We start from the raw sequence: 25,442 nt of genomic DNA on the forward strand, positions 1-25,442 counted from the left end.
TCATATTCGCATAGCTTACTCTACAGGAATCACTTTCGTCGAGTCAATGTTTTGAGGAATTTTTTTATCGATCTCAAAACAAAGTCAATTTCAAATATTCCAGTTTGATTATACGCCTCTCAAAAAATGAAAGGTCTGTTTCTGCCTCCCTTGGACAAACACCGTTCGTTATCGAAGGATGGAATGATTGAAAATTCAAAGTCAGGAGTTGGTGGATGAATATTTTTCGAAGATCTACTTGCATTTCGAATTGCAGTTTTTCACAATCACGATTATACTAATTGGCAGTAAATAAACTTACTCTACCATATTTTCAAATTCTCACAGATATGTGCGTATTGGTAGAAAATCTTCCATTGACCAAAACGCTCTGGAGGAGTTGTCGTCACACTTGGCAAACAATATTACTCTGAGTAAAACTAAACTTCTTTCGCTGATGTAATTAAGCAAAGTATAAGTTCGACTGCTCTCAAAATGATGAGACGTGAAAATAAACCGGGTGGCTCTTTTTGTCGTTTCGGCTAAAGAAAGTCCTCCGAAATTTTTCTCTCTCTCTTGTAAAAATTCATGAAATAATAACATTGAAATAACACTAATATAATAATAATAATAATAATTTTCATAATATAATGACATTGATATTAATAACAGTAATAATAACATAATGATAATAAGAATACGAAGAGTAAGAATAATAATTAAAAATAATAATATAATAATATAGTAATGAGAATAATAATAATAATGATGATGATGATGATCATACTTCAGTAACCAAAAGAAGAACAAAAACAAAAATTTGAAATTAAAAAAAAAAAAAACAAAAAAAGGAAAGATTTTTAAAAATTATTATAGTAATCCTATCGACGATAAATAATAATAATCAGAGTATAAACATGTATATATTTGCTTCTTCCTAATACAGTGCCGTTTTATGCTATTTTTTACTGCAACTAATAGAGTAGGCTTATTGGTAGCAGCTATCCCAGTTCCCCAGTAGCATGCGTCGTATTTCGGGATATGGGGAGTCGGTCCGTTTCAATTTATCGTTTTCGTCCCGAATGGAACTCGGTACTGTGATATGCCGGTGAATGATTTTTTTTTTTTTTTTTGTTTTCATCAAAATTAACAGATCTTTTAAAAATCGAAAGATGATCAGCTTGGCTAACGATCGCAGAGTTGCATTTGGGAAAGTATTGAATACACTTCATTTATATAATCTGATTAATTCCCCCGCTGCTTTTAATACACTGCCCGCCGAATAAGCGCGGCAATTTTCTTTTCAAATTTTTTTGTCTCGTCCGATCCGATGCGGAATTATATTTTTTAGAATTATAAAAATACCGTATCTCTGATATTATTTCCACCCCCACATTAAAGACTACATATGCATATTCCGCGCATGCAGAGGGCTGCAAAGTATGATGTAGATTTTGCGCTCGATACTTTTTTCATTAGTATTATATACACACGTCACAATTAAACGTAATGATATTATGATTATTCGCTTTAATCGCGGCAAATTGAGAAGTAGAGAAGACGAAGAGAACAAAATACGAAAGGAAATAATAAGCTGAAGAGGAAATTTAAAAAACCATACAAAAAAAGGAAAAAAAAACCAAAACGAAAAAAAAAAAAATCACAAAAAAAGAAATCAAGTTATAATGCATTATTAAAAAGTATATTATTACCAATTATTATATTATTATAACGATATGAAGAAATAATAAACTATATACTATTTATAACTTGAAGCGAATAATGAAAGAATTGAAGTAAGTAGGAAGAATTACAAAGAAAATTTGAAAGAAAAATGCAAAAAAAAAAAATATATTATAATATGAATAACGGAAAAAAAACCATTTAAACAATCGAAATAATTAACACTGAGAGACGAAGGAGTAAAATGATAGCGGTAGTAGCAGGCTGTAGGCTGAGGTAGAGAAAAATGGCTCGTAAGTCTTATTGATTAAAAAAATGTGAAAAAAAGCAAAGAAAAATGAAAAAAAAAAAAAAAATGACGAGAAAAGATTGAGTAAAAGAAAAAAAGTTAACAAATAAATGAATGAATAAAGGATACTCTGCGGTATAAATATCATTGTACGGCGAAGAAAAATGAAGAAAAATAAATTAAAATAAAATAAAATAAGAAATGTACAGTAGTGCAGGTTTATTACGGCTGACGTAGAAGGCATGCTGGCAGGGCGCAATTTGATAATATTATATATAACTTCCTATATACCTATCCACCTACCTACCTACTTACCTTCTTACCTACCTAGCCAAACAGGGGGCTGGAATTAATTATTATTTTTGTTTTTCCTGTCAAATTCCGCCGACATCGAGCAAGACCGATATTCCGATATGCGTATACCTGGAGCGTTGATGTGAATGATTTTTACATTTTTTGATTACTCGATCAACTTTGACATTATTTATTTTTTTTTTTTTTCATATCGACTTCATTACCTTAGATAAGTATATCGTTGTAGAAAGGGTCCGATGACGTTATACCATTGTTCGAAACGCCTGCGTTCGTCCCTCATTTCATCCGATGTCAGCCATCGGACTTAAAACATTTTAACACATTGATTTTAAATTAAGTTTTATTCACATTCGCCCCCTTCCCCGGTACACCCCTTGATTATTGATCGGATTTATAACGATGTATTATTTATTGCTCTTTCGGTACGCCAACCCACCTATGTCACGTATAATATAACACGGGTCAATATTATTTTATCGACAAAGGTGAAAAAAACAAAAGAAAGAGAAATGAGAAGAGGGAAAAAAAAAAAAGAAAATTAAAAAAATACAAAGAATTAAAAATATGTATAAGGAATAAGGTGCTTGTCGTACAAATGAATCGACATACTTGTTATCCCACGTAATAAGACACGTACCCGATGAACAATTATTGTATCATATTTGATATTTGCTACGGTGTCATCACGGTACGGGGGTGAGGGGAATGGGGCAGGTACAACGATAGGGATAGGTATAGGGGTTAGGGGTAAGATAGGCAGCGGGTGGATAATATGAAGAACAGTTTTAAAGTTGGAGAGTCACTTATAGCCAGCGGACTGCTGTTCATAGTGCCCTGTTATAGGGGGTACTCAGGACGGAGCGGCGAAGATCGCGGCTCCTTGACCGGCACAGATTTCTCTGTTTTTCTACCCTCTGTAATCGTACGTTTATTTCTACAATTGTGGTTTACACGTTGGAAAGAATAGAAAAAAAAAAAAAGAAAAAAAAACGAAAGAAGAAAATCCAACCACATCCGATTGGGGTGGTCGCGTCTTTAGCTACGCTTGCAACAAATCTCGATATTTTAAAAACATTGGCCGTACCTTCCGGTTTCCGGGTTTTCGCTAGTCAGATAATTAACGATCGTTTCGACAGGGTGGTGGGATTTTATTGAAGGGGATGAAATTCTGGTAATTTTTACCATACGCGCAGGAACTGATTCCCAGGGAAGTTTTTTCTCCCCCCCGCCCCCCCCGCCTCGAGTTACGCGCGTCACTCTTATGAAGTCAGTAATCGCATAAAGTTGTACGGAGTCCGTGATCCGGTGTGAAGGTTTTCGCCCTCCGTCCACGGGACCCTAATCTATTTTTCAGAATACGCTATTGTGATTATTACTATATATGATATTTAAAGAAAAAAAAAACCACAAAAACACAAAAATACCTAGTAATATTGTTTATTATACATTATTCTATCGATTATAATTATTTATCACGTTAATAATAATAATTATCGCATTATATACTATTATTATATTATATATATTTAGTATTATTAGAGAGTGAGGCTGCTACAATTACAATATTAATGAATTACGTACGTTACGTACAATTATTAATAATTCATTAGACTATATAAATATATATGTAATACATATGTAATATATATGTATGTATGTGTGCGTGTGTACATATGTATGTATATATATATTCATATGCATATGTATATATGAATAAATATATATACATAAATTATACCGTCGCGCGTCGTATAGCTGCGTTACCATATGACATGTCAATTTACTTTATTTTTGCTTTTACGTCATTATCATTTTTATGTTTGATTTCATTATTATTATTATCATCATTTTTATTATATTTATTATTATTATTATTATTATTATTATTATTATTATTATTATTATTATTATTATGATTATTATTATTATTGTCAGCATCATCATTATTGTTATAAATAATTGAATCGACGACGTCGTAACTATTCCAGTAATGCCTCTTGACTCGATATATTATTTGGGCGTTATTGTTACAAGGTAATCAGGTTTTATGAACAGAGTGATTCTAATTGTTTTTTTTTTTCCTTCTCTCTATTCATTTACCAAATTGTACTATTACGTTGTTTTGTATATCAAATAGTAGGCATATAGATTGTACGATGAGATTATTAAGTGAAAATAAAATTTGATTAGGTAATAAAACAACGTTTGATTTTGGTGTTTGTCGTTTCCCTACCTGTTATAACAACGCGGTTTCAACATCGAGTAGAAGTTTTTCTCTATTTTCAGACTAGAATTGATATTCTGCGGTAATCCGAATTCAGGATTCCGGATCTGCAAATTCTACGAGCCACACCACGTAAAATTTGGAGATCAGTTTCCGGAACCGCACAGATTTTCAGGGGATGCTCGGTATTACCGCAAAGCTTTTGATTTTTCACGGTTAATTTGTCCGATCTTCGTGGATATCCTCGTAAATGATATCTCTGTCCACCGGATAGCGCATCCTAATTACGTGGGTGATCCTCATTCAGTGAATTATCTGCAAGCGTTGCAACAATTCTCGGTTGCGTTCGGAAACTAGTTTACAGTTGATGAATTCAGCTGGTGTGATCACAAATGCTGAATGCGATTTCGTAAACTAGATTCATCCACATTCAGGATCGGTCAGTTATCGTTTTTGCACGATTATCGATAATTGAGAAAAAATTCCTGATTGGAAAAAAGTATTTGTGGCATTTTTTTTCCGTTCCGTATTATTGGAACTCGAAAGATTCGGTGCCATAGTAATCAATGCAATGCAATGCAAAAGTCCTTCTGGATCTTCATCTCAGATTTTGAGAAAATCCTAAGGCCATAGGCTTACCGTTTTTTTTTTTTGGGTAAAAAGTGAAGTGATTGATAAATTAATTTGAGGACGCTTTTCCTATGTATTTTCGCGTAAAGAATAGGAATGCGTCGATCAAATCCAGTTGGGAATGTTACCCCTGGGGTTGATTGGTCGGTGTCTTTTCGTAATTGGATCGATTTTTTCAATCCTTCTTTGCGGAGCGCCATCAGACGAAATTTTCAATAATCAATCACACAACTTACCCTCCTGCGGTGACTGCGACTCAATTTACCCTTCGCGTTATTACATCCCCTCGAATTGCTCGTTATCGAGGACTCTGCTGACGGTAAGTCGTCGGCTTCTTCCGCCCTTATCACTGGACGGAAAGCCCGGGGGAGGTCGCTACCATTTTTCATCTTACCGATTGAAAAAATTTCTCTTTCCGAATTCCGATAGTTTGCGAAGCAAAAAATGTTGAGTTCGAATCTCTGCGGAAAAATGGATGAAATACACGCTTCAGTACCGGTATTTAATACTTAATATTTTTTGTTATTTATTCATCTCATTATCATTTTACATAATTTGATTAAAGTTTAACACGTAGCAACGAGATAAGGTAACCACATAGGTACATATATTTATACATAGATGTGTACCCTAAGACCTTAAGTGTATGGTGATGATGCCTCGTGGAAGCTCGATACCGGCCGTATCAAGATGTTGTACTTAAAACACTTGAAGCCTCGTGTATCTTGCGGGGAATAAAACCGATCCATGTCAGGCAACGTTCCACGTGGAGACAAATTGCGGTACATACATCTACGGGCAGAATCGGTGGCGAATGTAGTTTCAAATCAGATCAGTCTTCTTTGTGACTCCGCGCAGGAGACGAGCGCGGCCTAACCAGGATAAAACGAAGCCTGAAGTACCTAATAAAATGAAGAAAAAAAAAAAAAAAAAGAAAGACCACCCCCGTCCAGGCACCGAACCGTAAAAGAAGGAACGTTTTCATTTCGACAGCGTCGTCGCCTCGCGCCCCATTCAACACCCTCCCTAACATATCTCGGTGTTCCCTTTAGTGCATACGTATTACGCCCGTCGAGCGCCCACGCGAAACAAGAAAACAAGAGAAACGAAGAGGAGTAGCGGCGAGATGAAAGAGGATGGAGAATTTCGTTTCTTGCGAATATTCCCATGCCGCTGTCGCGGATGTCGCGTAGGTGGAGAAGAATAGGGTTCGATGGTATTACAGGTGTAATACTCGCGCAACATCACCCCCCGAGTTGTGTCATACGTACGCTATACACGGTATAGGCGAGGATAAATAATCCGCGGTTGTTCGCATAGCTGTGAGAACGAAGGGGGCAGAGTTTTGTTGTTTTTTTTTTATTTTTTTTTTTGTTTTTTTTTTTCTTTTCATTTCCTTCTATTCTTCACGGCGGTTACCAAAGACTGGTAGCGGAGTCGTTGGTCGAAGGATCCAATTGCCTCACTTGTAACTCGCATTGGGGAGCGTGAAGCGGTTGTTGTTTGACGTGATGTTGCCGATGATGTTGATGGTGTCTCTGGTGTCTCGGATGTTGGGCGGGTGGTAATTGCGGTTGAACGGGTTGCAGGGGTTCGTGGTCGTAGCACTGCTGCTGATAGTGCAGGGACGACACCGGTTTCAAGGTGTGCGCCTGGAGTTGTTTCTGGTGGGCGTACCGCTGCGTAGTCCTCTCCATAGTCTCGACACCCAGTCTGGTGTCCTCGACGTCCCTGGTGCCGTCCGGCGGTATCTTTCCGCTGAAAAAATCGAGGAAAAAAAGCGATCGTTTGTCCGGTCCACATTCGTGGCTTACCCCAAAAATCAGTAACCAGGTCAATTCGTTCGAGAACTTGCCAGTGGACTTGTTGGAGCGTCGGCACGGCGTTACGCGCGAAACAGCAATGGTCGGTACGCAGGAAACACACGAATCCCATTATCAATATGGAGAGGACGGTGAAACCGGCGACCGCGCCGATCACGAGTGGAATCTGCGAAAATCGTGAGTGTAACGACCGAGTTTGCGGAAACGCCCCGCGAAAAAAAAAAAAAAAAAAACGAACGATGGACCGATTGCGAGGGGACGCACCTGACCGGGTTCGGTCACCCTGAGCATAAGCGCTCGTCGATCGCTCCCCCTGTCATTTTCCACGATCACGTTGTAGAGTCTCTCGTCCCGTTTATCCGTACTGGTCAGTTCCAAGATCGCCGAATAGCAATCCTCGGCCGAGGCCACCGGTTCCAGATCCAGTGCTCGGTAACGGGACTCCAGAACTTCACCTGCGAATGAGAAAAATGACGACTTTCTTCGATCCGCCCGAACCAAACGAGTCGGCAGCGAGTGGATGGGACAATACGGTAATAACGGGGTGCGCTGGGACTAACCGGCGTGTAGTCGTACGCTGCCCCATTCCCAGGCGACGAGACGTGGCCTCGGATCCGAACACAGCCTTATCTCCAAACGGGCCGGACCTCCTTCGGTCGCGGATACCACCAACTTCTCCGTCCTCGCGGGCCTCACCACCTGCGAACAGGTTGCCGATGTCAGTCGATCCGACTCTTTTTTTTGTTTTTGTTTTTTGTTTTGATTTTTTATTTTTGTTTTGCTCCAAGTTTCGTTCGACGATTCGTTCGTTTTCGGATTACCCTGGGCGCACCGACGACCTGGAGGGAGACCGGCTCGCTCCTCGCTTGTCTGGAGTTACCGTTGATCACGTTCGTCGCCAGACAAACGTACTGGCCCTGCTGATCGTAGGTGACGTTGTTCAGAATGAAACGTTGCCCGAGACCGCGAACTTGGGGTTCGCGACCGTCGGCGAAGACTTGCAACCATCTGAAAAACAAAGAAGAAAGAAATTCGACATCGTCGACATTAACCTTATCCGAGCTTCGGAGCGCGTCTCGTCCTTCTCGGTCGAATTTCAAGGATTACCTGTACTCGGGCGGTGGCATGGCGTCGGCGTGGCACTCGAAGGACGCACCGGAGTGCAGCAGGGCGGTCGTCAGACGTTCGGGGCCAACGGAGGTGATCTTCGGCGGATCTGAACGTACGGAGACGCGGTTAGTCGTTTAAAAAAAAAAAAAAAAAAACAAAGGCTGGAACTCCATCAACGCTACGGCGGTTGTTTTTTTTTTTTTTTTTTTCTTTTTTTCTTTAATGAAAGGAGACTCACAATTTACCGAAATCTGCAAGGAAATCGGTCTGCTTTCACCCACGGAGTTTGCCGCCTCGCAAAAATAGCGACCGGCGTGGCTCCTGCGTACCGGTGACGCTACGAGGATCTCCCCGTGACTGACGACCTCCGTGGCTCCTCCGGGACCGGTCGACCGTTTCCACAATATAGACGCCGGAGGATTAGCGTCCGCCAGACATCTGACGTCGAGACGGTCCCTGTCCTCCTCGAGGTGGACACCGCCGGTCGGCGCGCCTACCAATCGCGTTTCCGGCGCGTCTTCGAAGTTAAAAAAAAAAAAAGAATAAAGACAGCGGTCGTAAATCGGAGTGCGACGATCATCGGAGTGGATCTGACGAATAGGCGAGAACTACGAGTACTTACAACGTACGTCGAAACGGACCTCAGTGGCCAACGAGGCAGCGGGATTCGCGTACGCCGCGTGAACGGCAACGCAACGTATGGCTTCACCGTATCGCGATCTCTCCGCCAGTATTTCCGCTTCGCTCCTCGCCACCCAAGTTCTTGGGTTCTCTTTCTCCGTGGCGTTCGTTTGCGGTCTCAATGGTCTGACTTCCGTGTCGCCGAGGTACCTGCGAGGTCGCAACAGTCCAAGGGGAATGGAAACAAGGGAGACGCGAGCGTGATCGTCGACGGGGTTCGGGTAGGAGGAGAAAGAAAAAAAAAAAAGAAAAAGAAAAAAATAAATAAAGAGAAACGAGCGAAACAAAGAGCCCGAGATGGATCGTTCTCGGATTGTTTTCTTCGCTCGGTTCCACTCACCATCGTATCGAAGCGGGTGGATTTCCGGACCTCGATGCGCAGCTCAACGGCGCGACTTCGCCGGCACGTGCCGTCACGTTACTACCGGGCGGAATGACCAACTTTCCGTACTCGATTTGCGGCCGTTGGGGTCTCACTGTGTGCACATCGGATTCACGGTTTCATTTTAATAAGGAAAACACATACGACGAGAGCTAATCGGCGTAGCTTGGCTATAAACGGAACTTCATTGACCTCGTACGACGAGACGTGCGGGTTCCGAAGTTAGGGCGTCTTGGGCCGCGAAATCGCTGGCCGTCACCTGACATTGCCAGATACCGTCGTCGAACTCCAGTACAGCGGCGCGAACCCAGAGCGAGCAATCTCCGGCGTCCGGCGAAGCTGCCCATTCGTACTTTTTCATCTGCATCCCGATCGGCTGCGTGAACGAGAAGAAGAGAGAATTGTCGTCGGGTGTTTGTACGTGACACACGTGGTGTATTATATGTATGTTTAAATCGTAGAAACCCTTGCGCTTCGAGTCGACGCGGGAAGACGCATCGGACCGTTAAAAATAAATTCAACGGGTAATAATTTCCGGTGCGTTCGACGTTCGATTATCGTCGATGCGTTCCGCGTCGTAACCGCGTAGTTTTTCATCCGAGTATACCAACGCCGCGGTTAATTATCGAGGGAAATATAAACGCGCGCGCGCGAGCTCTGTACACGCCCGCCAGTTTTCATCCGAACGAGGGAAAAATATCTCCCCTTATTTTATTTTATTTTATCTCGCTGTACGAGTCGCTCCGGCTACCGCAGGAACTAGCGATTCCGCTTCCGAACTTTCGGTAGCGCGTAACGCGAGTCAAGATCCGTTCGCCGCGGTCGCCCGTCCGTCGTTGCGGATCCCGGCTCTTTAACCCCAACCCCCCTATCCCCCCTATCCCCCCGCCTCCCATTCCACCTTCCCCCTTCGCCCCCCTCTTTTCCCGCCGGTTCGCCACTCTCTTTTCTCTCCGCACGGGCCTCGGTTCGCCCCCATCCACCTCCGATGCCGTTTTTACCCGTTTCCCGGCGCCTGCCTCCGGAGAGGGCACGACCAGCAATCAGCGTAATGCACCCGCGCCCGACACACGTCGAGGTAAGAGGAGGCGGCGGCGGCGGCGGCGGCACGGTGAGTTTCCAAGCCCGCGTCCGTGGGGGCGAGGGGGGTTAGGCGACGTGAACGGGGCTGAGGTACCGCGGAACGGCTCGCGGTGTATTGCGTTTACTTTCAGGAAACGATTCGCTTACCTGTGTCGGGTGAGGGTAAAAATATTCACGGACAAACGTAACGTAGCGTGGCTGGGTTGAGAAAGTGTTACACGTACGTACGTATACCGTACGTACATATATGTATAAAGTACGTTCGCGTCAAGTCGAGTATGCTCGCGTTCGGTTGAGCTCGACGGTCGGGCGAGGGGGCGGGGGTGTTTCCCCCAAAAAACGGCGGGGGTGTTGCACTCGTTTGCCCTGGGACCTCTTTCGATATGAGAGCGCGGGTGTACTGAAGCCGCCGCCTGTACGGCTGACTGTACAGCTTTTTTCCATCGTTCCGATGTGCCTGAAATTCTAATCGAACCACGGCGCATCCGACCGAGAGGAGTTCTTTTTTCTCCTCCACCTTCACATCCTCCACCCCCTTCCTTTCCACTCCGCTCGCCTCGTTTTAGTTTTTCAGCTACCTCGGTTCTGCTGCAGCACCGCGAGTCTTTCCCCCCCCCCCCTTTTTTTTTTGTTTTTCCAATGGATCTATACACGTACCTCAGGGTGGCCCAAAAAAAGCGAATATTTATTTGTTTTTTTTTCGACTCTTCTATGGGAATATATTAGTTTCACGTGGTTTAAGAAGCCCCTCCAAAGATCAGGAATGTTTTAGGGATCGCTCGAGTTTGTAGAAAAATGTCTAAAATCGTGAAATTCGATTCTTTTCATTTCGTTTTCTTCATATTCTAGGTTGAAGGAGATTCCGTAAATTTCGAGTCGATATTTTCACTTATCGAAGTCGGTCCAAATTTTTTCAACGTTCAGCAGCAAAGCTCCCACAACGTTTTCGGGCTACCTTTGAATGCGAATTGTTTCAAATTTTTTCGAGTACCTTGTGCCCCGTCTCCCATTCTTCGGTAAGTCAAATCTGAGGTAAAAATCTTTGAACGACTCTGAGAAACCAAGATATGATGGAATCGTGAAGAGCAGAAAAAAAAAAAAAAAAAAAATTGAAAAAGGGGGCTCTCAAAACATCATGTAAAACTAATATATATGTATTTTCACATGAGAAACAAAAAACCAATAGAATAGTCGCGATTTTTTGGGTCAACCTAACGTATACGTAACTATTTCGCGACGGCGAAAGCGAATTCGGGCGTCGCTATCGGGGTGGTCGGGGAAAGTACGCCGTTAATGTACGGAAGGGGGGCGAGGAAGTGATTTCGCGTCGGTCGAGTCCGGGTCGGGAGCTCCGTTGGGGTTGACTTTAATCCGAGTACCGCGTCGCGGCGTTGCTTTTTTAAAAAGTCCCTCGTCGGATTGAAATTTATGTAGCACAACGTCAGCAGCGCGGCGGGCGGGGGTGTGGAGTGGTGGGGGGGGGGGGGGGGGGAGGGCGAGTCGCGGGAGGAAAAAGGACTACCGAAGCAAAATAATGATAACAATAATGATAACGGAGAAAGAAAGAGAAAGGGAGAGAGAGAGAGAGAGAGAGAGAAAAAACAGCGCAGGGTGAAGAGAGGATAGGAAAGAGAAGAGCTATAACAACGAGGACCTGCGGGTTAGGACGGTAATTGTATTTTTTCGGATATATGAGAACGTGAGCGGAGAAAATGGCTCGGGATTCCGCGAGACCGTTGGCCGATTCTCCCTCATCTACGGCGGCTTCCGGATACCCCCGAACTAAGGATATACACGCAGACGGGGGGTGGGAACGGGTGCCGCGCGACTCGCCCCAAATCTCGCGTTATGAAAAGCTTTTTGCGAACAATTCGCCACCCCGCCGTCTACATTGCGTGTGCATAAGTATAAAATAGTTCCACGTGCAGAGCTTATATATACCTATATGTACATCTCGCGTCGTACGCTATCCCATATAATGGGACGAGCAACAAGTTTTCTTGACAACTGCTCGTATATGTACAACGATCACGAGTCCACGCGGATCAAAGAAACGCGCTCGATTATTCACGGGGCTGACGGAGTAGATGGAAGACAAAGAAAAAAGCAAAACAAAAACAAAAAAAAAAACAAGAGAAAAACTGACGCGTCACGCCGGATGAGGTATACGTTGTGAAAAGTTTTCTATCGTACGTGCGTATTATAGTTTATTGTATACCGCAATGGGGTGTGCGGTATGAGGTATGTATATGTACATGTAATACGTACGACGACGACGACGAGATGTTTTGAAATGAATGAGCGGGCTGCGAAGGTATAATTGCGGCGTGCGGTGGGGGGATGCCGAGAGATGGATATAAGTACGAAACGTATCCCTTTACGCGTTACCATTATACTACATATGTATGTACGCTATGTACGGAATACGAACCTTATTGTCCTTCTGCCATATGCAGAGTCCCCGTTTGTCGAGTACACGACACGACAGTTTTGCATCCTGGCCCGGGTTCACCTCGGTATAATGCGGCGTTTCTTCGAACTTTTGAATCCCGAGGCACCCTGAAACAATTACCCGTCGTATCATGTACGAATATATATATATGCACCTGCAGCGTATCGTCCTCGCGTACCCTTATGCCCTGCGTTTTGGAAAAAAAAAAAAAAATAAACAAAACAAAACAAACAAACAAACAAGGAAGGAAGAGATAACAAAACCCCGGGATATTAATAAACGGATATACGTATATGCGGTTCGGGCGACGACTGCGGCGCAACGCTCGCATCTGCAGGGTAAAAAGTTGACGCCCCGAGGGCTGCGCGGGTGGAGCGGGGGGACGTCGTGCGGAAGGAAACGTCAGGGATTGCAGTTACGCGGAGTGGGAAACGATAGGAAACTAGACAGACGGAAGGTGGAAAGGAGAGGAAGTGAAAGGAAACGAGGGAGCAAAGATTTTTCATTTACCGACGGTTCCGCCGATCCCCCCCCCCCCGCCCACGAACACCGCGGTAATCTCACCCCGTCTTCCACCGAAGGCGAAAAGGGGTGAGCGATCGAGTTTGGACGGCGTCGGAACATACATTTAACTCCCCCCCCCCCCACCCCCCGCCCACGCCCCGCGAATTCACGTGTATTTTGCATTCACCACGCTATATATCGCTGTTTCGGCTGTATAGAAACCCGTACACCTGATGTAACTATACACGCATGTGTACATATATATATATATATACGTGTGTATGCGGGGGATGCAGATAATGGGGCGTACGAGCGCAGGGGTTGCCATTAGGTACGTGAGTGAACGTCGGTGTGTACGCGGGCGATTGCGGTCATTCGAAGCTCCCTGTGGTTTTTGGGAACCTCGTTTCCCTCCGGAGTACACCGAATTAATGATTTGCGCTACTATATGGTTTTCTTTTTTCTTTTTTTTTTTTTTTCTCTCTCATCCCGCGCTTGTTTTCCCTGTATACACGCGTACCCGATAATCTCGGACGTTGGTAGCGGATTACACCACTCGAATCGTAAGACCTCGGCGAAGCGATTCCGGTCGTTGCGTAAAATTACTAGCGAAGTTTTTTTTGTTTTTTTTTTTCTCCAATTTCGTCCATTTTGTTCATTCGTTTATCAATTGTGAAAATTCGACGGCCACTCGTCGAATTCGCAATACGTCGGCAGAGACGAGTCGCTTCCGCGCGTTTCGACGAACGAACGAACGAACGAACGAACGATATATCTTCTGTACGTGTACACGAATTTGTGATTCACTGTACGCGCGCGTAATCTCCGCGTTTGTAGTGGAGCGCCGGTGTTAGCCGCGCGCACACACGTGTCCCCGTTGGATAAATAATGCAAAAGCAAAGCCATGTTTTGCTTTTGACAAACGGGCCTCGGCCGAGTTAAATTTCTCCCTTTGTGCTACCTTTCGGCGTATACGGAGCGTGCACGGTTCGCGACCCGCACCGTTGTTCTACCTATATTATACCCATCGCGACACGTCCGAAACGTGGAACGCGCGCGCGCGCCGATTTAATCCGTTTCCACGATCAACATCAAACGGTATAAGCTGGCCGAGGTTTACCGCGTTTCCAGTCCGTAACAAAGACGGTCTGCAGCCGATTTATCTGTCTGCCGTCGTTCCACTGTGCGCCGTCGCTTCTCCGTTCCGATCCTGGTGAGGGGCTTTTTCCGGCCTTCTTTCGATATCGTTTCGATATCCGTTCATCCCTTAATTTTTACCTGGTACCGAAGCGTCCGAATTTCTCAGGAGCTGAAACTTCCGAATTTCGTCGGTTAAACTTTTATCGCGAAATAGTCGTTCGCCTCGCTGCACGAGTGTGTGTGCTTGGGTTATCGCCGTGAGAAAGTCTTAGGAAAAACAAAACCTAACGCGGGGATAACTTTTGCGCGACGAAGATGGATCGCGCGGTAACAGCTGCACTCGATGGTAATTCGGAATAATTTCGTCGGTTCACCTCCGCTCGCCTCGACATTGAAACATCGCTCGTATCCCCGCGCGAAGGAGGGGGGGGGGGGAGGTGAACGGGATCGGAAAAGAAAAAGAAAAACAACATAAATAAATAAAATAATTTTTCTCCGATTGTTCCGCACCCCCGCGTTCGATATACGTGCGTATATCGCATATTGTTTAGATGGATGTTGCGGAGTCGCGGAACGCTATCGAACGCGGGTGTTTACGGAGACGGCGATTTTTCTACGGTGGCACGGTGGCGGGGGGAGGAGGGAAGAGGGCAGGGGGGGAAGAGGGGGAGGCGGCGAGGGGGGAGGGGGGGGGACGGAGGTAGTCGAACGAAATAAAAACACGACACATTAACGCACGAACGTCGCTGCCGCCCGTTGCTTTTAGCTTTATTCCCCCCACCGGCGAGCCGCAAATCCTCCGCCACCCATCGTAGCAGCACCCCGTGTTGCCCCCGTTTTGCCCCCGGGCCGGGTTAGCGTCCGCATCGCGCCGGGATTGTGCAAATGTGCGAACTTGTGTTTACGGTGGTGGCGCTCCTCCTCGCCCACACCACACTGGCAGCCCGTAGCCGCTCGCCTCGTCGTTCGCTGTGCGCGTCCGCGCCGCTATACGCGAACCGCTGGGTAAAAGAGCGACGAGCGGGACGGGGCGCCGCGAGGGGCGGAGGGGAAAAGAAAAACCGTAAAAAGTAAGGGCGGGAGGAACCTTTGGGGGGTGGGTGGGTGGGAGGGAGGGAGGGGGGGAGGGAAGTGCCGACGGTCGGACGGTGTGCGAGCGACAGAGTGTACCCACTCGTATTTGAACATCCTATATACGTGTGTACTGGGTGTGCCGTATATATATATATATATATATATATATACATATATATATGCATATGTATATATATATATTCGTGTGTACATGTGGTGGCGGTTGTGGACGCGAACAGGTAGGTATATATATATATAGGTACGTTTGCAGAGCTTTTTCGCACACCGGGATCACGTGCGGAGAATTCGCGTTGGTATAGTATGAACGGATAGGTTGGTACACCCTACGTACGTACGTACATGGCACACGTAGATTTTGCGGCAGTCGCAAACCCCGCGAGCGCAGGGCAAGTAGATATATATATATATATATATATATATATATACATATATATATAGTATAGTATATAGGACGAAACGAGATTTGTCCCGTGCACACGTAGGGGTGTGGGTGTGTGCGTTATACGTGCGTATAGTTATGGAGAGAGATGGGAAAATAGTAAAAGTGGCGAGGAGAATAAGAGAGGAAAATATATAGGAGCGAGCGTGTCGCGTTAGTGTGTTGGTGTACAAAGAGTAACGGCGGTGCGCGGCCGAGAGGTTCGGGTGCGGGGGCGGCGGAGTGGCGAGGGGCGGGATGGGGGGGGGGGGGGGGGAGGCCGCTGCCGCTGCCACCGATGGCACGGGGGTTGGATTCTGCCCCTTTTCTATTTTATTTGCTTTGCAGTCGCGAGGGACGACATTTTTCACAGAGCCGTGTGCTTTCAACTGTTATTTCAACAGAAATTCACCACCGGGTTACTATTGTCCCGGAGGATATTTGCGTGATTTCAAGGCTCTCTCTCTCTCTCTCTCCGTCTCCCTCTCTCTCTCTCTCTCTCTCGCCCTCTCTCCCACTCGGGGGTACCTTCTCCTTCGTCTCTCGCCGTACATTTCCACCTATACGCTTTGCTTCCCTCCATTTTATTTTCACCTTTCATCGCTCGCTCCGTTCCGCGTCCTTTTTTTCCACCCGACTCGATCCGCGTTTCTATTCCCTTTTTCGCCAGCCTCCCCCCCCACACCCCAGGAGGGTGGGGGGTGGGGGGGGCCACGGGGCAAATTTACGCACGAGCATATTCGGCCGAGTTTCCGCATAATCTATGCCACCCGTATCTCCCGCAAAACCATCCCGTGGATGTACATAGGTATATCGCCGCGCCACTCGCACGTCGGCCCTCCGATCGTCGAGGGTCTTCAAGAGCCCCGCGCGGATACGCGAGGAGGCGCGTCGATTCGAGGGGTCGTTTGATGATTCAAACTCTACGCTCCAAACCTCTTCAAGATTTCCCCCCCTCCCCCTCTTCCCGCCCCGCGCTTTCTTCCTCTTACGGGGTTCCCTCTTACTCTTTCCACCCTCGACGCACTCCGAACAACGACCGTCACATACGCGCCTCTACGTTATTATAGCTGTACACACACGTATAGTACATATATATATATATATATATATATACCCCGCGTAATGATATATGAACGGCACAAGGGTTGTGCCGTCGAAAATAATAGAAGGGACATTTCCGTACTTGAGAGGGGAAAAATGAAAAATAGGTGGGAGGGGCAGGGGGTGAATATACGTATAGGTATCGTTGTTTCCTTAGGTATCGCGGGGCGTTGATCAACGTTGACCCTCTCGTTAACCCTCGTTGATTCTCGTTGGCCCCTCGTTCGCGGGTGAAAATCCTCGTTCGCCTCACCCTTCCCCTCCCCCGAGGGACCGGTTCGTTTCGGCGTAAGTTGTCGCCTCCGAGGCGCGGAGTCAATTATCGCCTCTACATCTTTTCGCTCGGACATCATCCCTCCGCTCATTCGTCGAATCATATTCTCCCCGTTTCTTTCGACGACCCGACGTCGGACACCAACTCTCCGCCCTTTTCTAGCTTGACTCCTCTTTATCATTTGGCACACGCCCCCCCCCCCCCCCCCAAAAAAAAAAAATATCAAATTTCGAAACGGCGGAGGGGGGAGGGGGGTCACAGCCGGGGTCGATTTGACGCAGAGTGCCACCCGCGTGTGCATGTAACTTCGTATAATTGCGACGCGTGCGCGTACTTTTTCATATGGAATTTCTAGGCCGTTACAACGCAGTCCCGTCGATCTCCGAGGGTGGTAGGGGGGGTGTTAATAAAAATGATAAAATTAAACTGAGTTTCGAACCCCCGGCATTCCGGGTCAGAGGGTTACCGGGGAGTGGGGAGAGGGGGAAAGAAAGAAAAAAAAAAAAAAAAAACAAATTTACTTCACGTTCGCGAGTGCGACAAGTTGAGACGGTCGTGTACGAGTCAGTTGCGGTTCGAGCGTGTACCACCACCCTCTACAGATATACCGCGACCCCTCCGTATTACAGGCGTGCGGGGCACGCGATACGCGCGCTGCCGGCTACAGTTGCCGTATATAGCAAAGAGCTTTTTCAATCAATAGACATAGCTCGTACGTACGTAGGGCGAACGCGAACCCATGGGTACTCGTACGTCCGCGGCGTTACGCCGGCATTCCCGCGGAGTTTTACGTATTTCCTACGGAGTATGAAAAGCGCGAGAGGGTAGATGAAAAAAAAGAAGCTTAATGGTTTTTTTTTTTTTCTTTATCTTCTCAACAGCACCGGAGTATGCCTATGTAAGTGTACATGTAGATAATATACGGGCGATATCGCTTCATTTTCTTCGGGCGGGAAGTGGGAACGGGATCGAATTTTTTCCCTCCCCCTCCCCCCTCCCCCCTCCCGCTCCCCCCGCATATTTTGAAGATCTCGCTCGCAACTCGTAATTCGGTATAAATACGTACAACGAGTAGACACGTGCGTATCGCCGTTGAGGTAATCGGCTCCCCCTTCGACTGCAGGTCGGCGATGCTTTTTGAAATCAGGTCGACGCGAATCTCGCGGCTAATAACCCGTCGGTTGAAGGACGCGAGAATTGTTAATTGCCCGCGTTAACTGTACGCCTCATCTCGCTCCCGCCGTATCGCAGCCGTATTTCCCTCCGACGTCGTCATATCTCGGTTAAAATTGACGGGGGGTGCCGAGTGAAAGTGAGCGATGAAGAGAGAGATAGACAGAGATAAAGAGAGAGAGAGAGATAGGGAGTGGAAAAGGCGTCGGGGCGAGAGCGAGGTAAAAGTATAAAATGAGGGCAGAGGGTAATTTTGCAGAGGGTGAGAGAGACATCCCCGGTACAAGGACCGTCGTCCCCCGTAACCCTTTCGCGTCACTCGTCGCTCCGCGTGTCTATAACGCGTACCCCCGATTCCCACGTTAAAGTGCGCCCGCCCCTGGCTTCTGTACGTTGCGGGTCACGTACACCGATCGTTTCGACAAGGGGATCACTTCTAATCGCGTACGTTTCGGACCCGGGATATCCGAAACGATTCGAAATCCCTCCGCGTCAGGAATCCACCTGCACCTATACACACGTGCGCACGTAACGCGATTTCGCGTATCGGGTATGTTTGCGCAAAATTTGCACAGGTTTCGAGATTTCCTTTTTTTTTTTCTCTTGTTTTTTGGCGGATCAAACGCTTCGTCTAAGAGCAACGCGTAGCTCTTGTTTTTTTTTCTTCTTCTTCTTTTTCTTCTTGTTTTCTTTGGGTTATTTTTTTTTCTCTCTTACTTCCTACGCCCAACACCGTGGTCGGTGTATCGGTGAGTAGGGTAGGGTGCGGTTCGCTGAGCCGTTAAAAATAATTAAATTATACCTGGATTCGAATTAATTTCATTGCCTTAACGAGCCTTTCCCATACTCCCGCGGTTCCTTCCGTCTCCACCCCCCCCCCCCCCCCCCCCCCCTCCCCGCCTTCACCCGCGACTCTCGAATCTCGGCCGAGCCACAACGCGGTAGTAGTAGAAAAGTCCCTGAAACTCTCGGTCGGTTTGCCCAGCAGCTATATTATACGGTCCCACCGGTCGTCGTCCGAGAGACCTCTCTTCTCTCTTTTTTTCCGTGTCTTTTTTTCTGTTTTTTTTTTTCGCAATTTTTTTATTATTTAATTTTTCAGCTTTTTCCAACAGTCTTTGCCCACCCTCTCCCGCCCAATTAATATAACGGCGCAGGAAACGTCGAGGGAAGTAGCCTTAACTGCACCACGGCGACCGTTCGCTCCCAACGTTGGGAAGTTTTTAACCAACGGCCAGCTTCGCGGTACTCCGGGTGTACCTACCGGTGCACCGATACACTTCGAAATGTAGTAGAAACGGAAAGCTGCACCCTCGAGAGATTTTTAATTTTTTTACTTTCGGAGCCTCACTTCACTTGATTTTATTCGATAGACGGTTGAAAAAATGATCTGGCTCAGCGACCGTCGCCGAGTTTCACTGCAAGCTCGAGATTTTTTTACGCTTATCCAACGGAGAACGAATTACAACCGTATATCGACAAAATTTGTATGTATACGGAGGTAAAGCGTACGGAATAACGCGCCAAGGATACAACAGGCTGTAAGTATGTCGAACAGGCGCTACCCCCGCGGTTTCCTTAATTACACGCGTTCCACACAATTGCGGGGGTGTATTTGTTAGTATCATGCCGCGTTGGCGGCTAACATCGCCTACAGTCGGACGAATCTCCCGTGTTTCCGAATCACCGGGTTATTACAGGTACGACCCGAGGGGTGGAGGGGGGTGGAGGGGGTGGGGGTGGGGGTGGTTAGCGGTCCGCGTATTACGTGCGCGGGTCGGTAAGACGCTGCGGGTTCGTGAGCCGGTAAGAGCTCAGAGGGGGGGGGGGGGTACGGCGGCGTACCACCGCCGTTATAAGAGGCTTTGGCGGTGGGCGCACGCCGCGCGCGGGGCGAACCGACAACGTCGTTACTTATTCATTATAAATGGTATTCGCTCGAGAGGTTTCCCCGCAATTAAGACGTCTTTTGTCCTTAGGGGAGGCACTTAACCACTCGGGACTAATATACGAGTACGTACACACACACACACACACACATATACATATATATAACCCGATGGTTATACATATATACGTGCGGAGGCGCCTTCCTGCGCGCCTAAAACCGCGTAGCGTAACGCGTTCCGCGTATACATTTCTTAAAATTCGCTTCGGCCCCCCGCGATTCCGCTTTCGTAACGGGACGGGGGAGGCCTCCAACCCCCACCTCCACCCCCCGGAAACGCGCAACGTAGCGATCGCTGTCGGGGGGGGGGGGCGCGGGTTACGCACGGGTCGAGGACGAAGGAAGTCCCTCCTCCGTATCGTATCGTTTGGTATCCGCACACTTACGTTTTAGCGAGAAGCCGAAGTCGGGAGGGAGGAGGAGCCCATTTCGTTTCACAAAGGGCCTTTTATAGGCGGCATACCTGTACACCGTCCGCGTCGAAGGTCGCGTTACAAATAATAAGTCCCCCCCCCCCCCCCCCCTCCTCCCGTCCCTCGCCGGATTGTTCGGTGAAACGTAACGTACATATTCACCCGGACCCCGCAGTGTATATATACAATATACACACATATATGTACGTACATACGAGTGCCGGGACAAGAGGCGGGAAACGGGATCGGAACGCGAGCGTGATCGCGCGTCTCCTTTGCTTCCCTCTTGAGGAGAAAAAAATAAAATGCGAAGACGAAGCGGGTCCGACCCTGTTCGGGGATCGTTCTCAGACGTCCCCAATTTGCGTCTCGTATATACATTATATACGCGGCGCGCGGCGACGTCTCACCCCGCGGCTTAATATATCGGGCCGTCACCCCGAAACGGTTGACTGCCGGTGTCTCGCGAGACCCCTCGATTCCGTCTTCGTCCGCGTCCCGCTTAGGCGGCTCGGCCGGCTGAAATAAATTCGCTGGATATTTGGACGCGCGTGTGCGCCAGCCGGATATACATTATACGTATATCGGATATGCGTACGTCAGCGCTACCACCACCCGCCCCACCCCACCCCGGGGATCGGAGGACGCGCAATCGGGTCGTCCGATTAGCCAAATGGACGGATTCATCACGTACCGCGTCGCACTGTACGTTTTCCCAGCTTTTCCTATCGCCGTTCGATAGTAAAATTCGGCGAGAGCCGATAATCTAACCTTTTCAGGTTGTGCGCCGGTTTGTACATGTAACGCACGCACCGTGCGTTCTATGAAACAATAACGAGATACGTGGAACGTCGTCGGCCACATACGACAGGCGCTGCGCGATCGCGTTACGCTGTTCGTCCGGGTTGTTATATAAAAATGGCGAAAAAAAAGAAAGAAAGAAAAAAAGAAAAGAGAAAAAAGGAAAAAAAAGAAAAGAGAAAAAAGCAGCGAGACGCGCGTTACGCGAGCGGATCGGGAGTTCGGGGATTAGAGGAGTGGACCGTCAAATATTTGTTCATCGTTAGTCGAACGGTGCCCGGTTGGGCGAAAGAGGGAGAACGGGGATACGGCGGCGGCGGCGGCGGCGGCGGCGTGCGAGTCAAACGTCCGGGGCCAATTAGCGTTAATTACGGGACCTTTTCCGCGCAGGGGCCGGTATACGCGTTACACCACGCGTTATACGTACACGTATACCTCCTGTATCCACGGGCGTGTGCATGTATCCATCCCCTTTATAATATCCGGCTTCCCGTCCATCCCTCACGGCACACGAACGTCCTACAGGGGTGTAGGTATAGCCGAGCGCGCGCGAGCGCGCCATGTAAACGCAAGACGATTTTGAACACCGACTTCCGATGCATCTCATCGAATTTTTCGCCGACAGTCGAAAAAATTCACACCGAATCAACCCCCCCGTTCTTCGATTACAATAAAAAAATTTCGAGAGATTCTTCACCGAAGTATTGCGGCATCGTGCAGATGACTTGGGTACAGGTGGGGAAGGGTGGGGTGGCACGTCGGGTCTATTGTGTCGATCAAAGAGCTGAAATTTTCCTATATATTCTCTATTCTTTTTTATACCAAGGCTGAAGGTGGTGCCTTTTTGCTCCTTTTTTCCTCGGGTCTTTCATTTTGTCATTTTTTTCACTTATCTTTTGTCGCTTTTTTGTTTTTTTTTATTTTTTTTTTTTTTTGTTTCATTTTTTTCGTTTCACTTTTCGTTACATGCTTTCGTCTTTTCGGGGTCGTCGTCGGTATGAAATATACGTGGCTCATCAGCGGCGTTGCTTGTTTTTATGTGTTTAAATAGGAAAAATGAGAAAGAGAGAGAGAGAGAGAGAGAGAGCGAGAGGGAGGAAGGGAGGGCGGGAGGGAGGGAGTAAGTGAGATAAAGAGAGGCAACGCAGGGAGTAGTCACCCCGTGTACACCGGCGTTACCGAAGCGTCGGTATGTGTACGTGTGCGTGAATCCGTATATGTATGGGGGGGGTGGGGGGTGTGGGGGTGTGGGGGTGTAGAGGTGGTTCGGTACTTTGTACGTACATAGCGGCGGTTTAATGGACGGAGGACGAGCGTAGCGGACCCCCGTAACCACCCCTGTCGCCCCTGTCGCCCCTGTCGCCCCCTGTCGCCCCGCGGTCGTCCCCGTTCGGCAATAATGGCGCATTACAGCGTATTAGAGCGTATTTTGCGAGCATCAATATTGGCGCAAGCTCGAAACGCGCGGAGGATTCTGGAAATGACGACGACGCGTCACGGCTCCCGTCGCGCATCCCCTAAAATCGAAAGCCCGCTACGGTGCGACGTAACGCGCGGCATGTTCCGCAAATTTCCTACGCTATTATTACACGCGAATATATAAATAGAGCGCGGGAGCTGCACACAAGCGATCATCCTTAACGCGCGTATATATATATATATATATATACCTATATATGCATATGTATATGTATCGCGATATCGCGATATTAACGTGTAACGAGCATCCACAATATCGATACTATATAACGAGACGAAATTTCGTAGCATAATTGAATACCGACTCCGTGGGTTCCGTTGAAAAACTAGGAAATTCTCGACTATCCGAAACAACCGCGCGCACACACGCTATAACGCGGTGTACGCGTATACGTGTGTGATATAAAATCGCGAAGAAGATGAAAAAAGCGGAATAACATAATCGTCACGTCTGAATTCGCTATATATAATAGATTATATATATATATATATATATTATATATGTATGCGTCGTACAGAGCCGTTTGTAATACCGGCGTTACACGTGCGCGCGAATCTCCATTATATACCTATACGTGTATACGAGCGAAATTTTTTACGGCTTCGCAACAACGATTTGGCCCAGCGCGGAACTGCGACGAACTTATCGTGCACACGTAACGACGTCGGTTCGTGCGGAGGAGTCGCGGGGTTTTTTTTTTTTTTCAAACCGGAAACGACAGGCGCGGTAAGGACATGACTTTTCAGGCGGTAGAAACAATACCCGGTACGACCGTCGGGGGGGGGGGGGGGGGCCGGCGGGCCACCCACACCCCGCGGTTTAATTAAACGCATCGTCAGCTCTGTGCGACGAACGGCGCGCGCGAAGGGGGTTGGGGGGTTGGGGGTCGCGTGCGGAACGAATCCGTAACGCCGTTGCACCGTAGCCGGTAGAACGAAACCCTCGGAGAGTCAATGCGCGTAAACCTGGCGTTACTATATTCCTCCACAATTCCCGTTTTCACATAAGCGCCGGGTATACATATGAAAACGGGATATATGTACGTATAACTGCAGGTTTCGCCGGTCGTTTCTACTCGTACGTCGCGTACGCGCGCGACCCTTGTGACTTCAGTCGCGCGTGAACGCGGCGAGACCCTCTCCTAATGACGACACCCCCCCTACTCCCCCCCACCCCAAACGCACGCCGTACGCGATTATAACGAAATAGGTGAGTGCGGCGCGAGCTGCGAGACCGTATACGGGGAACAATCAAGCGAGTTGAATTGGCGAATGACGAGAAAAAGAAAGAAAGAAAAAAATGAGAGAAAGAAAAGAAGCGAAATAAAGTACCGGTACGCAACGATGAAATTACAGAGGCTACGGGCTCATCGGTATCCGTACGGCGAATTTCTGGACAATTTTTGTCCACCGTTATCTCCGGTAGAACGGTCGCGCTTGTATTTTACCGTCGGATACGTTGGCTTTGGTGTTCGCACGTCGCGCGCGGTTCGGTCCTATATGTATATATATGTATACATATACATGTATATCGGCTACCTGCATCGTCCGATTGTGCAGGAGCCGGAATCCATCCACCCTGTGTATAGTATAGCTTTGTAGGGATTCGACGGAGCGTGACAGGGTGGTAGAGAAATGCGCGTGGACCGGAGTGTGCGGTGCGGTGCGGTGGCCGGCCGGCCGGCCGGTGTACGCCGTTCATCTCCACGGGTCCGAACGGCGTACGACGAATGTCCGATAATTACGGAGCCGAGGGAAGTAGTCGCCGGGTCCCCTACGAAACCCCGCCGTCACGATTTCCGCGGTGTCTCCGCACGCGTACCCCCCCCTGCTATACAATACACACGGATTGTTTTCCGGGCCTACGAGACTCGGTACGGTTGCTCCGAGTGCGGGACCTCCGCTGCTCGAATTCTTTCCATTTCTTTCTTTCTTTCTTTCTACTCCTCCTCTCCTCCTCTCCTCATTTCCTGTCTCTCTCTTTGCTCCCGTAGTCGCCGAGTTTCCCGTACAGCCCGATGGATTCGGTAAAATTTATTTGCCCGCGCGCAACCCCTTAAATCACATCCCGGTGTGACGCCTTCCTCGCACCTACCTCTCTCTCTCTCTCTCTCTCTCTCTCTCTCTCTCTCTCTCTCTCTCTCTCTCTCTCTCGCCTCTTTTCTCCCTTTACTTTTTCCTCCTTCCTATTTCCTCTTTCCTCTTTCCTCTTTCCTCTTGCGGGGTTCTCTCGCCTCTGGTGTGCCCGTGCCACGCCTCGGGAATAGCGGTGCATATTTTATTTCCAAAGCTTGCCGCATTCACAATTTGCAGGGACGTTATGCAAATCCAACGTCACGTAGGTATAAATACATACCTATATATATATATATATATATATCCTACCGTACGTATACATATATATATATATATGTATATATATAGACACACCTTCTGTACCTG

At 47.5% G+C, this 25,442-nt stretch overlaps 1 protein-coding gene across 2 annotated transcripts in view; it reads right to left on the reverse strand.

The window, feature by feature from the left end:
* Positions 1 to 6,132: 6,132 nt before the first annotated feature.
* The window catches only part of LOC105688802 (hemicentin-1), a 42,441-nt gene continuing 23,131 nt past the window's right edge, over positions 6,133 to 25,442 (reverse strand). For both annotated transcript variants that reach the window (XM_048657288.1, XM_012405352.3), the window contains exons 2-12: positions 12,631 to 12,758; positions 9,309 to 9,492; positions 9,075 to 9,210; positions 8,676 to 8,884; positions 8,292 to 8,570; positions 8,051 to 8,159; positions 7,765 to 7,951; positions 7,504 to 7,642; positions 7,208 to 7,398; positions 6,976 to 7,109; positions 6,133 to 6,878 (exon numbers count right to left, since the gene is read on the reverse strand). In XM_048657288.1, the coding sequence (XP_048513245.1) occupies positions 6,536 to 6,878; positions 6,976 to 7,109; positions 7,208 to 7,398; positions 7,504 to 7,642; positions 7,765 to 7,951; positions 8,051 to 8,159; positions 8,292 to 8,570; positions 8,676 to 8,884; positions 9,075 to 9,210; positions 9,309 to 9,483 (1,902 nt within the window). In that variant the 5' untranslated portion in view covers positions 9,484 to 9,492; positions 12,631 to 12,758 and the 3' untranslated portion in view covers positions 6,133 to 6,535. The remainder of the gene's footprint in view (positions 6,879 to 6,975; positions 7,110 to 7,207; positions 7,399 to 7,503; positions 7,643 to 7,764; positions 7,952 to 8,050; positions 8,160 to 8,291; positions 8,571 to 8,675; positions 8,885 to 9,074; positions 9,211 to 9,308; positions 9,493 to 12,630; positions 12,759 to 25,442) is intronic.

This window comes from Athalia rosae, chromosome 6, assembly GCF_917208135.1.
Source record: "Athalia rosae chromosome 6, iyAthRosa1.1, whole genome shotgun sequence".
Classification (NCBI taxonomy): Eukaryota; Metazoa; Arthropoda; class Insecta; order Hymenoptera; family Athaliidae; genus Athalia; species Athalia rosae.